Source organism: Tursiops truncatus, chromosome 10 (assembly GCF_011762595.2).
Source record: "Tursiops truncatus isolate mTurTru1 chromosome 10, mTurTru1.mat.Y, whole genome shotgun sequence".
In the NCBI taxonomy this organism is placed as follows: domain Eukaryota; kingdom Metazoa; phylum Chordata; class Mammalia; order Artiodactyla; family Delphinidae; genus Tursiops; species Tursiops truncatus.
The window spans coordinates 40,904,724-40,917,755 of NC_047043.1; the positions used below are offsets into that span (position 1 = coordinate 40,904,724).

The 13,032-nt window shown below is 36.8% G+C and overlaps 1 protein-coding gene across 1 annotated transcript in view; it reads left to right on the forward strand.

Moving 5' to 3' along the window:
- Positions 1–13,032, forward strand: part of MLIP (muscular LMNA interacting protein) — a 107,127-nt gene that overhangs the window by 42,692 nt on the left and 51,403 nt on the right. Inside the window, exon 9 of the mRNA XM_073787805.1 lies at positions 8,848–8,892. Coding sequence (XP_073643906.1) covers positions 8,848–8,892 — 45 coding nt within the window. The remainder of the gene's footprint in view (positions 1–8,847; positions 8,893–13,032) is intronic.

Genomic DNA, 13,032 nt, shown 5'->3' on the forward strand with positions numbered 1-13,032 from the left:
CATCTTTTTCTAAACTTAAGTACCACAGGATTTTGCACTTTCCTGTTGTTTTTAATCAAGATCTATCTATCTATCTATCTATGCATATGTATGTAGACGTAGTTTGTTAGTATTTTTTGGACTTCTAGATCTGAATTTTATATGGTTATATTTTTCTTGATTTCTTCTTTATTTAGACACATACTTTATTTAGATCCTTATTTCTTACACATTCATAGCTTTTTCCTGGATTTATTTTTCTTCTTGTTGACCTCTTGGTTGTATTCAATAAGGTCTTTTTGTATTGATTCTATTGCCTGTGTTCCTGAGATCATCATTATTTTGCCCTTTCTTTTATTTATTTATTTATTTTTAGTTAAATTTATTTATTTATTTTTTAATAGATCTTTATTGGAGTATAATTGCTTCACAATACTGCATTAGTCTCTGTTGTACAACAAAGTGAATCAGCCATATGCATATATATATCCCCGTATCCCCTCCCTCTTGAGCCTCCCTCCCACCTTCCCTATCCCACCCCTCTAGGTTGTCGCAAAGCACAGAGCTGATTTCCCTGGGCTATGCTACTGCTTCCCACTAGCTATCTATTTTACATTTGGTAATGTATATATGTTGATGCTACTCTCACTTTGTTCCAGCCTTCCCCTCCCCCGCCCTCCATGTCCTCAAGTCCATTCTCTTCTATGTCTAAGGCTTTATTCCTGCCCTACCACTAGGTTCATCAGTATCATTTTTTAAAATTTTAGATTCCATATATATGCGTTAGCATATGGTATTTGTTTTTCTCTTTCTGACTTACTTTACTCTCTGTGACAGACTGTAGGTCCATCCACCTCATTACAAATAACTCAACTTCATTTCTTTTTATGGTGAGTAATATTCCATTGTATATATGTGCCACATGTTCTTTATCCATTCATCTGTGGATGGACATTTAGGTTGGTTCCATGTCCTGGCTATTATTAATAGTGCTGCAATGAACATAGTGGTATGTCTCTTTTATTTAAGATTTTTTTTTTAATTTATTTATTTTTGGCTGCATTGGGTCTTCATTGCTGCATGCGGTTTTTCTCTAGTTTGGTGAGTGGGGCTACTCTTCGTTTCAGTGCGTGGTCTCCTTGTTGCAGTGGCTTGTCTTGTTGCAGAGCATGGGCTCTAGGCAGGTGGGCTTCAGTATTTGTGGCACGTGACCTGAGTAGTTGTGGCTCGCAGGCTCTAGAGTGCAGGCTCAGTAGTTGTGGCTTAGTTGCTCTGCAGCATGTGGGATCTTCCCAGACCAGGGCTGGAACCCATGTCCCCTGCATTGGTAGGTGGATTCTTAACCACTGCACCACCAAGGAAGCCCACATGTCTCTTTTAGAATTATTGTTTTCTCAGGGTATATGCCCAGTAGTGGGATTGTTGGGTCATATGGTAGTTCTATTTTTAGTTTTTTAAGGAACCTCCATACTGTTCTCAATAGTGGTTTATCAATTTACATTCCCACCAATAATGAAAAAGGGTTCCCTTTTAACCACACCCTTTCCAGCATTTACTGTTTCTAGATTTTTTGATAATGGCCATCTGACAGGTGTGAGGTGATTGCTCATTGTAGTTTTGATTTGCCTTTCTCTAATAATTAGTGATGTTGAGCATCTTTTCATGTGCTTCTTGGCCAGCTGTATGTCTTCTTTGGTGAAATGTCTATTTAGGCCTTCTGCCCATTTTTTCATTGGATTGTTTGTTTTTCTGATATTGAGCTCCATGAGCTGTTCGTATATTTTGGAGATTAATCCTTTGCCCATTGATTCATTTGCAAATATTTTCTCCCATTCTGAGGGTTGTCTTTTCATCTGGTTTATGTTTTCCTTTGCTCTGCAAAAGTTTTAAGCTTAATTAGGTCCCGTGTGTTTATTTTTGTTTACTATTTTGTTTTCTATTTTGTTTTTATTAATCTAAGAGTTGGGTCCAAAAATCTTGCTGTGGTTTATGTCAAAGAGTGTTTTTCTTATGTTTTCCTCTAAGAGTTTTATAGTGTCCAGTATTACATTTAGGTCTTTAATCTATTTAGAGTTTATTTTTGTGTATGGTGTTAAGTAGTGTTCTAATTTCATTCTTTCACATATAGCTGTCCAGTTTTCCTAGCACCACTTATTGAAGAGAGTTTCTTTTCTCCATTGTATGTTCTTGCCCCTTTGTCATAAATTAAGTGACTGTATGTGTGTGGGTTTATCTCTGGGCTTTCTATCCTTTACCATTGACCTATATTTCTGTTTTTGTGCCAGTGCCATACTGTCTTGATTACTGGAGCTTTGTAATATATTTTGAAGTTGGAGAGCCTGATTCCTTCAGCTCCGTTTTTCTTTCTCAAGATTGATTTGGCTATTTGTGGTCTTTTGTGTTTCCATATGAATTGCAACATTTTGTGTTCTAATTCTGTGAAGAATGCCATTGGTAGTTTGATAAGGATTGCACTAAATCTGTAGATTGCTTTGGGTAGTATAGTCATTTTCTCAATATTGATTTGTCCAATCCAAGAACATGGCATATTTCTCCAACTGTTTATGTCATCTTTGATTTCTTTCATCAGTGTTTTATAGTTTTCTGAGTACAAGTCTTTCACCTCCTTAGGCAGGTTTATTCCTAGGTATTTTATTCTTTTTGTTTCAGTGGTAGACGGGATTGTTTCCTTAATTTCTCTTTCTGATTTTTCATTGTTAGTGTATAGGAAGACCAAAGATTTCTGTGCATTAATTTTGTATCCTGCACCTTACAAAATTCATTGATTAGTTCTAGTAGTTTTCTGGTGGCATCTTTAGGATTTTCTATGTATAGTATCATGTCTTCTGCAAACAGTGAGAGTTTTATTTCTTCTTTCCCACTTTGTATTCCTTTTATTTGTTTTTCCTCTCTGATTGTTGTGGCTAGGACTTCCAAAACTATGTTGAATAGGAGTGGTGAAAGTGGACATCCTTGTCTTTTCCTGATCTTAGAGGAAATGCTTTCAATTTTTCTCCATTGAATATGTGGTTTAATGTGGGTTTGTCATAAATGGCCTTTATTATTTTGAGGCAGGTTCCCTCTATCCCCATTTTCTGTAGAGATTTTGTCATAAATGGGTGTTGAATTTTGTCAAAAGGTTTTTCTGCATCTATTGAGGTGATCATATGGTTTTATTCCTTAATTTGTTAATATGGTGTATCACATTGACTGATTTGCATATATTGAAGAATCCTTGCATCCCTGGGATAAATCCCACTTGATCATAGTGTACGATCCTTTTAATATGTTGTTGGATTCTGTTTGCTAGTATCTTGTTGAGGATTTTTGCATCTATGTTCATCAGTGATATTGGTCTATAATTTTTTGTGTGTGATACCTTTTCTGGTTTTGGTATCAGGGTGATGGTGACTTTGTAAAATGAATGTGGGAGAGTTCCTCACTCTGCACTGTTTTGGAAGAGTTTGAGAAGGATGGGTGTTAGCTGTTCTCTAAATGTTTGATAGAATTCACCTGTGAAGCCATCTGGGCCTGGACTTTTGTTTGTTGGAAGATTTTTAATTACAGTTTCAATTTCATTCCTTGTGATATGTCTGTTTATATTTTCTAACCCTTCCTGGTTCAGTCTTGGAAAATTGTACCTTTCCAAAAAATTTTCCATTTCTTCATAGTTGTCCATTTTATTGGCATATAGTTGTTTGTAGTAGTCTCTTATAATTCTTTGTATTTCTGTTGTGTCAGTTGTGATTCCTCCTTTTTCACTTCTAATTTTATTGATTTGCATCCACTCCCTTTTTTTCTTGATGTGTTTGGCTAAGGGTTTATCGATTTTGTTTATCTTCTCAAAGAGCCAGCTTTTAGTTCTATTGATCTTTGCTCTTGTTTTCTTCATTTCTATTTCATTTATTTCTGCTCTGTTCCTTATGATTTCTTTCCTTCTACTGAGTTTGGGTTTTCTTTGTTCTTCTTTCTCTAGTTGCTTTAGGGGTGGTGTTAGATTGTTTATCTGAGATTTTTCTTGTTTCTTGAGGTGAGATTGAATTGCTATAAACTTCCCTCTTAGATCTGCTTTTGCTGAGTGCCATAGGTTTTGCATCATCGTGTTTTCATTGTCATTTTGGTTCTATGTATTTTTTAAATTTCTTCTTTAATTTCTTCAGTGATCTCTTACTTATTTAGTATTAGTAGTACACTGTTTAGCCTCCATGTATTTGTGTTTTTTAGAGTTTTTTTTCCTGTAATTGTTTTCCAGTTTCATAGTGTTGTCATCAGAAAAGATGTTTGATATGATTTCAGTTTTCTTAAATTTTCTGATATTATTTATTTTTATTTTATTTATTTATTTATTTATTTGCGGTATGTGGACCTCTCACTGTTGTGGCCTCTCCCATTGCGGGGCACAGGCTCCAGACGTGCAGGCTCAGCAGCCATGGCTCACGGGCCCAGCCACTCTGCAGCATGTGGGATCCTCCCAGACCGGGGCACGAACCTGCGTCCCCTGCATCGACAGGCGGACTCTCAAACACTGCACCACCAGGGAAGCCCTGAGGCTTGATTTTTGACCTCAGATGTGATCTATCCTGAAGAATGTTCTGTGTGCACTTGATAAGAAAGTTTATTCTGCCACTCTCAGGTGGAATGTTATATAAATATCAGTTAAATCTATCTGGTCTATTGTGTTAAAGCTTTGTTTCCTTATTTATGTTCTGTCTGGATAATCTGTCCATTGGTGTAAGTGGGGTGTTAAAGTCCCCTACTATTGTTGTGTTACTGTCGATTTCCCAATTCATGGTTGTTAGCATTTGCCTTATGTATTGAGGTGCTCCTATGTTGGGTGTATAAACATTTACAATTGTTATATTTTCTTCCTGAATTGATCCCTTGAACATTATGTAGTTTCCTTCCTTATCTCTTGTAACAGTCTTTATTTTAAAGTCTATTTTATCTGATACGAGTATTGCTACTCCAGCTTTCTTTTGATTTCCATTTGCATGGAGTGTCTTTTTACATCCCCTCACTTTTAGTCTGTACGTGTCCCTAGGTATGAACTGGGTGTCTTGTAGACAACATATATATGGGTCTTGTTTTTGTATCCATTCAGCCAGTCTGTGTCTTTTGGTTGGGGCATTTACGCCATTTACATTCAAGGTTATTGTCAATATGTATGTTTATTACCATTTTCTTAATCGTTTTGGGTTTGTTTTTGTGGGTCTTTTTCTTCTCTTGTGTTTCCCACCTAGAGAAGTTTCTTTAGCATTTGTTGTAAAGCTGGTTTAGTGGTGCTGAATTCTCTTACCTTCTGCTTGTCTGAAAAGCTTTTGATTTCTCTGTTGAATCTGAATGAGATCCTTGCTGGGTAGAGTAATCATGGTTGTAGATTTTTCTCTTTCATCACTTTAAGTATATCCTGCCACTCCCTTTTAGCCTGAAGAGTTTCTGCTAAAAAATCAGCTGATAACCTTATGGGGATTCCTTTGTATGTTATTTTTTGTTTTTCCCTTGCTGCTTTTAATATTTTTACTTTGAATTTAATTTTTGTTTTTCTGATTAATGTGTGTCTTCATGTGTTTCTCATAGGGTTTATCTTGTAGGGAACTCTCTGTGCTTCCTGGGATTGGGTGACTTTCCTTTTCCATGGGAAAGGATTATAGTGGGAAGTTTTCCACTATAATCTTTTCAAATAATTTCTCAGACCCCTTCTTTTTCTCTTCTTCTTCTGTGATCCCTATAATTTGAATGTTGGTGTGATTAGTGTTGTCCCAGAGGTCTCTGAGCTTGTCTTCAATTATTTTCATTCGTTTTTCTTTATTCTGCTCCTTGGCAGTTATTTCCACCATTTTGTCTTCCAGCTCATTTACTCGTTCTTCTGCCTCAGTTATTCTGTTATTGATTCCTTCTAGTATATTTTTCATTTCAGTTATTGTATTGTTCATCTCTGTTTGTTTATTCTCTAGTTCTTCAGACCTTCGTTAAACATTTCTTGTATTTTCCTACTCCATGCTTCCATTCTATTTCCGAGATTCTGGATCATCTGTACTATCATTACTCTGAATTCTTTTTCAGGTAGATTGCCAATTTCCTCTTCATTTATTTGGTCTTGTAGGTTTTTGTCTTGCTCCTTCATCTGTGACATATTTTTTGCCTTCTCATTTTTTTTTTTTTTTTTTGATGAGTGGGATTGTGTTCCTGTCTTACTTGTTTTTTGGACTGAGGCTTCCAACACTGGAGTTTGTAGGTTGTTGGGTATAGCTGCATCTTAGTGCCAAGATGATGACCTCTGGGAGACATCACTCCAATGAATATTCCTTGGGGTCTGAGGTTCTCTGTTAGTCCAGTGGTTTGGACTCAGAGCTCCCATCACAGGACCTTTGGCCTGACTCCCGGCTTGTGAACCAATATCCCGCAAGCTGTGCAGGGCAGCAGCAAAAAAAAAAAAAGAACAATAATAACGTAAAAAATAAAATTAGACTAGGAAACTAACAGATATGTTAGAAAGAATATAAAGATAAAAATATAGATGAAACAACAACCAGAAGGCAAAACAGAACCACAATAGTAAGAAAGAGGAGGAGAAAAAAACCAAAAAGGTGGAAATGGCCTTGGCTGTGAAAGGCGTGTCCTAAGCAAGGGTGGGGTTTGAGCAGTGGGTGGGACCTATGCTTAAGACACAGGGCTGGCAAAGGCCCTGGGAGGTATGGGGGGTGGGGCTTAGGCTTAATGGAACAGAAGGGGCCCAGGTGTGCCTCCCACCTCTGGTCTCAGAGAGCAGGGGCCCCACCTGGGAGCCCAGCAGGCTTCCCAGGCTCAAGTAGGCAAGGCAAATGCCCTCCGTGCCTCTCCTTCTCCTCTGGTCCTGGAAGGTCTCTCCCTCCTGCCTCTCTTCTTCTCCCCCCAGCCTCCATCCTATGCCCCCAGGACCAACGCAGCCCAGAGGGTGACTCTGAATGCTTAGGACATGGCCCAAGAGCCAGGCAGACTTCCCCAGCCTATTGGGCAGGGGAAACTCTGGGTGCACTCCCCCCAGTCCAAGCCCCTGAGGGTCCCTCCACTTGGGAACCCCTCCCCTCTCTCAGCCACCCCTCAGGGGCACCCATCCTGTCTGGCCTCCACTTCTCCTCCCCCCTCAGCCCCCCCACATCCTACCGGTTCGCTTGGGGGTTCCTCTCATTTCCTTGGGCATCGAGGTCCCCCACCAGTGTCTGGCACGTACTCTAGTTGTGGGGAGACACAAACTCCACATCTTCCCACACTGCCATCTTGACTCTGCCCTCCCTTCTTTTAAATTATGGTTTTGCTGGATGTAAAATTATAGGTCCCCTCTTTTCAACAGTTTTTGCCCTAGGTTCTTTTTTTTTCAACAACATAACTTGTGAAGTATTTTGTCAGCATGATATTTACTCCTCTGCTACAGAGTGATCATTTACAGAGTGGCACTGTGATCTTTTAGAATTTTATATTTATCTATGATGTTACTGATTTTTCCTATTATGTGTCTAAATGTGCTTTGTTTTTCTCTTATGTATCTCTTTGACCTTTCATCTGAAGTTTTCACTCTTTTTCCCCCCTTACATTTAAGATAGCTTTAGTCATTATTTTTTTTCAAACATTTCTTTCCTCCTAGGACTCTTACCAGACTGATTTTGTCACTTTTGCTTCTGTATTCTATAGCTCTTAATCTTTAAATATTTTCTTAATTTATTGTTTCCTAATGCCTCTAAGAGGATTCGTCAATCTGATATTCCAGTTCAAGGATCTGTTCAGTATCTACTATATTCTTCAGTCCCTATGTTCAGTTCTTTATTATAGCTTATATAGTTCTGTTTTAAAAGTCAGGTTTATTGAGGTATAATTTACCTAATGTAAAATTTTCCTTTTTAATATATAGTTCTATGAGTTTTGACAAAGCATAGAGTTGTGTAACCTCCACCACATCCAAGATATAAAACTTCCATCAAAAGAAAAAGTTTCCTTGTGCTCCTTTGTAGTCTATTCCTCCCTGCAACCCAAGTGCACTTGCATGTATCCATAGCTAATTTCTTATTTTTTATTGAAATATAGTTGATGTACAATATTAGTTCATAATTTTTAATGGAATCAGTTAGCTTAATTAAGAGAGTTTCCTCAGCCATGTTTTGCATCTCCAGTACAAATTTAGAGAAAATATATGATACGGTCCATCCAGGTTTTTGTTATTGTTGTTAGTTTTTGTGAGTTTGTCACAAGGAGAGAAGGAAGCAAGATAAATTAAGGTACTATTAAAATGGCTGAGAATATGAAACATGTAATGAGAGAGGCAGTAAAGCCATAATGGAGCTGGGAAGGCTCACTGATTTTGAAGTCTCAGTGAGGCTGAAGAACTGTTGTTTTGGGATATTTGAGAAATGAAGATGGTAGATGAGAAGTAGAGTTCTAAGAGGAGGATGTGAAAATGAAATTTCAAAAGTTTTCCATTTTATTTGTGAAGGTAACATCTAGGAATGGTCCTGGCAGCGGATGATTGAAAAGGAGTGGATAAGAGTATCTTTGGAGTTGAGCGGCTCAAAGAATTGAGGGGATAGAGACTTCTGTGTGAATTTTGAAATTGCCAAAATTACATAAGGAACTATTATGATCCATGAATGAACATCATCAATAAATAAGATAAAACTTCCTAGAAAGCTGATCAATAACAACAATGAAAAAAACAATAAAGTGATAGTATTTAATGAAATAATTTCAAAGGGACAGGGGGTTTTGTAAAGAAAACAGGGAGCAATGGTTAGAAAGTCTTAATAGGAAAAAAAAAGGTGAACATATTTATCCCAGAAGTTGATCTTTTAACATTTTCTTGATTACTTCAGTAGTGTAATTGTTTTTATTTTCATACAGATGCCTACAACTCTTCCAAGAGCAGCTGGTCGAGAAACCAAATATGTGAGTCCCTTCATAATTATACATACTGCTTTTTATTTTATTTTATTTTATGTTTTTTGAGGTACACAGGCCTCTCAGTGTTGTGGCCTCTCCCGTTGCGGAGCACAGCTCCAGACTCGCAGGCTCAGCGGCCATGGCTCATGGGCCCAGCCGCTCTGCGGCATGTGGGATCTTCCTGGACCGGGGCATGAACCCGTGTCCCCTGCATCGGCAGGCGGACTCTCAACCACTGCACCACCAGGAAAGCCCCATACTGCTTTTTTAATGGGTGCATATGCATGCTTTGGAGGAAACTCAATTATATAGTCATTTAAATTGAATTAGTTGAATTTTTCATAAATGGAAGGGGTAGGTGGAAAATCACGTTATGTCAGGTAAGTTTATTGAATAAATTCCTTCTTAAGTGAGGTCTCATTTGATTAGTTTGGCTGAATCAAACAGAATTCTAACACCTGCTTTCTGTCTTTCTAATTATCAAGGCTTAGATGACATTTTCATTTCTGTAATGGTTTATCATGCTTATTATGAAAGAGTCAACTCACATAGCTGAAACATTAAGATTTGTCTGTTTCTAATGGGATTGCCAATTTATTTGATTTGGACTAGTTTGTTGCTTTCTTTCATTTAAATTGTTTTCAAATAAATCGATTTCCACCTATGAGCAAAAATATAGTAATAATGGGTACGTAGGTATAGACTCACACACTTGATTCAATTAATTGTGGAGATCTGGCTCCGAACATCCTAGATGCACACTCACACACATAGCCTCATCCCATTCCTATTCTTTATTTACCTAATAATCCATCATGTGGCCAACTTCTGCTTCTGACCCAACATATTCTAGTATAAGCCAGATTGTCTCATAAGCAAGTGTTTAGCTTTTAGTTTAAAACAAACCAGTAAACTATTCCCTTTAGTTTATACTTCATATTTTCTACTATGTAGTTTTCATCATCATCATCATTCAGAGTCAATAATTAGTAAATATAAATTTTGTGACATATCTTCTTTGTAATTTATACATTTCTGCCTTCTTTAGAACCTCCCTAAGGCAGATAATAAATTGGGTGAAGTTACTGAGCTTCATCACATTCAGAAAATAATGTTTGGAAGGTATGGATGGGAACACTGCTTAGAACATTTTCTAGAAGGCTTCACTGTTATTTTCTGTTATTACTGGAAGTCATTTGGAGTAATACTTAAAAGAGTGGAGGCATTTAGCGGGCTATACCCAAGTTTTAATCACAGTGTTGCTGCTTGCTAATGAATCCTGGAAAGTCACTTAACCTCTCTATGCCTTAATTTTTTTCATCTATAAAATTGGGATACTAATATTTAGTTGATGTAAGATTTATAACTGTTAACATATGAAAAGCCCTTACTGTAGTCTGACACATAGAAATGATTCAATAAATAATGGTTCTTCCCTTTTTTCCCTCTCTTTTTCCTTTGTTTTTCCCTTCATCCATGTCTCCCCCCTTCTCTTCCCCCTCCTTATCTTGGAAAGACTAGACGCACCATGATTTAGCTGAGTTCCTTGATTCTTCAGTTGGATATAAGAAAAGAAAGTCCCTAAAAATGCTTCTATTTTTTTTGTGACTGAGACATTCTACAAGAGCCAGACCCAAGAAAAAGTAGCTAGAATATTCTTTACTCTCACCTTCCTTTCTCATCTACTCCTAATTTGCACCTAAGTGCATCTGATTTAGACTCATTTATAATGAGGTACAGAGAGCTGATGCCTCCTCCCACACCTCCTGGAGGTGGATAATTTGATAACAATGGAAACAATTCTGGAGGGGCTGCTTCAATCTCCATAGTTAGAGGTTATGTCACATTGTTCTTCTGTCAGTTATCCGACTTGATTAAAGGAGGTTAACATTTGCCGCAAACTTTGTGAGAGCATTTGAGTCATTCAAAGTTACACTGAATCATCAAATAGATTTAATATAGCCTCGAACAAATATAAACTCTAATTCAGATAAAATTATTGGCTTTGATTAAATTTGGTTTCTTGGAAAAGCTTTGTTTGTTAATTTCTCTCACAAAATGACATTTGAATTGTTGTTTGTGACACCTCAAATATGTCCATGTCTTTTGAAAGACTAGATGGGATGATTTTATGGTGGAATGGGAAAACCAATTTTTGGTGCCATCAGAGAGAAGTCACACTTGTAAATATTTGGCTTCAGTTATTACATTTACTAAGTGATGTCTGATATAGTGTTTTTGAGGAGAAAAATGAAATTTTAGAACAGAAGTGTTCCTTAGCTATAAGCCTTAGTCATATGTCAACAATTGACCTTGAATACACTATGTCCTGAGTTTTAAAAAAGAATTATACTGTAATATTTTCTTTCTTAAAAACTTTTTAAATTTTTAAAATTATTTTTATTAAATTTTTTTAAATTTTATACTGGAGTGCAACTGATTTATGATGTTGTGTTAGTTTCCAGTGTACAGTAAAGTGATTTAGTTATACATATATCTATTCTTTTCCAGGTTCTTTTCCCATGTAGGTTATTACAGAGTATTGAGTAGAGTTCTCTATGCTATGCAGTAGGTCCTTGTTGATTATCTATTTTATATATAGTAGTGCGTAAATATTTGTTAATCCCAACCTCCTAATTTATCTCTCCTCCTGACACTGTAATATATTTTTCTAGAAATTCTAATATTCATATTAGCAGAGCTACAAATGCCTCATATTAAGTGCAACTTGCATAGTTTTCCCTTAATTAATTAATTAATCTCCACATTTTTCTCCCTTCCTCTCCCATGGAAACTCAAAAGCAAACCTGAGAATCCTACAAACTGTAACATTTCAATATTCTACCATCTCTCTTCAAAACTTTGAAGAAAGTAGGCATCTTCACAGTATACAGCTGCTGGGACTTGGTGTATCATTGCCTTTGTAGAGCTTCTTGGATTCTATTCTAAAGCAGGGATCATGCAGTTTACCAATGTCTGCACCACAGAGAAAAAAAAGGGAAGACTTAAATTAGAACCAAAAAAAAAGTTTTGTTACACTTGAGGGTGGCCTCAGCTGCTTAGCACAGTCCACTCAAAATCCCTATTTCTGGGGGCTCTTTAAAAGTATAGTATATAGTCTGTGAATTGTGATGAGTAGAAAGTGTAGTCAGTTCTTAGCTCTATTATTCAATTTTCCACTGTTTTGACAAATATTTGAGTGTCTGCCATGCCCCAGTACTCATGTGGAGTCACTGAGGTGTGAGGGATGAATAGAATAGCAAGGCCCCCATTTCTGAAGCATACCATGTGGGAGACAGTAAACAAAATAGGAAAGAGCAATCTTGCAGAAATTGGAGGAGAGCTAGCCAGAGCACTGGCTGATGTTAAAACAAATGTACAAAGTTGCTAGTTTTCAATGTGTCAGTATGTCCATTGGATTTCCAATTTTCCTGGGATGATGAGAGTGGTTTAATTAAATAATGAGAAATGATATGACTAATTCCTCTTTAGGGGACTTTGATAAAAAGCTGACTTTCCTTCATCAAAAAAAAGAAAAATCCATGTACAACAATTCATTTCCTTTTCTTAATCTTGATTGCACATATTGTTACATTTCACTTAGTCTGTTTTTTAGGATGAGCCAGATACAGTAAAGGACCTTCAACTTAGACTAATTAAAGTCCAGGTTTTTCTTCAATTCATCGTGTACTTGAATTGCAGTTTAAAGTAATTTAATTGAGGTTCTCTTAAGTGTCATAGAATTTAAACAAGGCGAACAAACATGTTGAGTGGTCCTGATCTCCACAGGTCACCTGTCGGATTGATTAATTTATCATTCGTATTTCACTTGATTGTTTTTAACAGATGCCAAATTCAACAATCACAATAACTAGTGTTTTGAGTTCTTACCTTGCAAATCAGTTTTAACTATCTCATTTAACCTTATACCAGTCCTATGAAGTGGGTATGATTATTTCAAATCTCCATTTTATGGAGGAGGAAACAAAGTCACAGAGAAGGCAAAGTCCAACCCAGGTCTTCCTCATGTCAAAGCCCCTGTTGTTATTATTTGCATGTACCAACAGGGGCTAGAAATAATTTGTCTTCCTTAAATATTTTATCCATTAGTATTCATATTCTGGGTTTAAATTAATTCTTCATCCC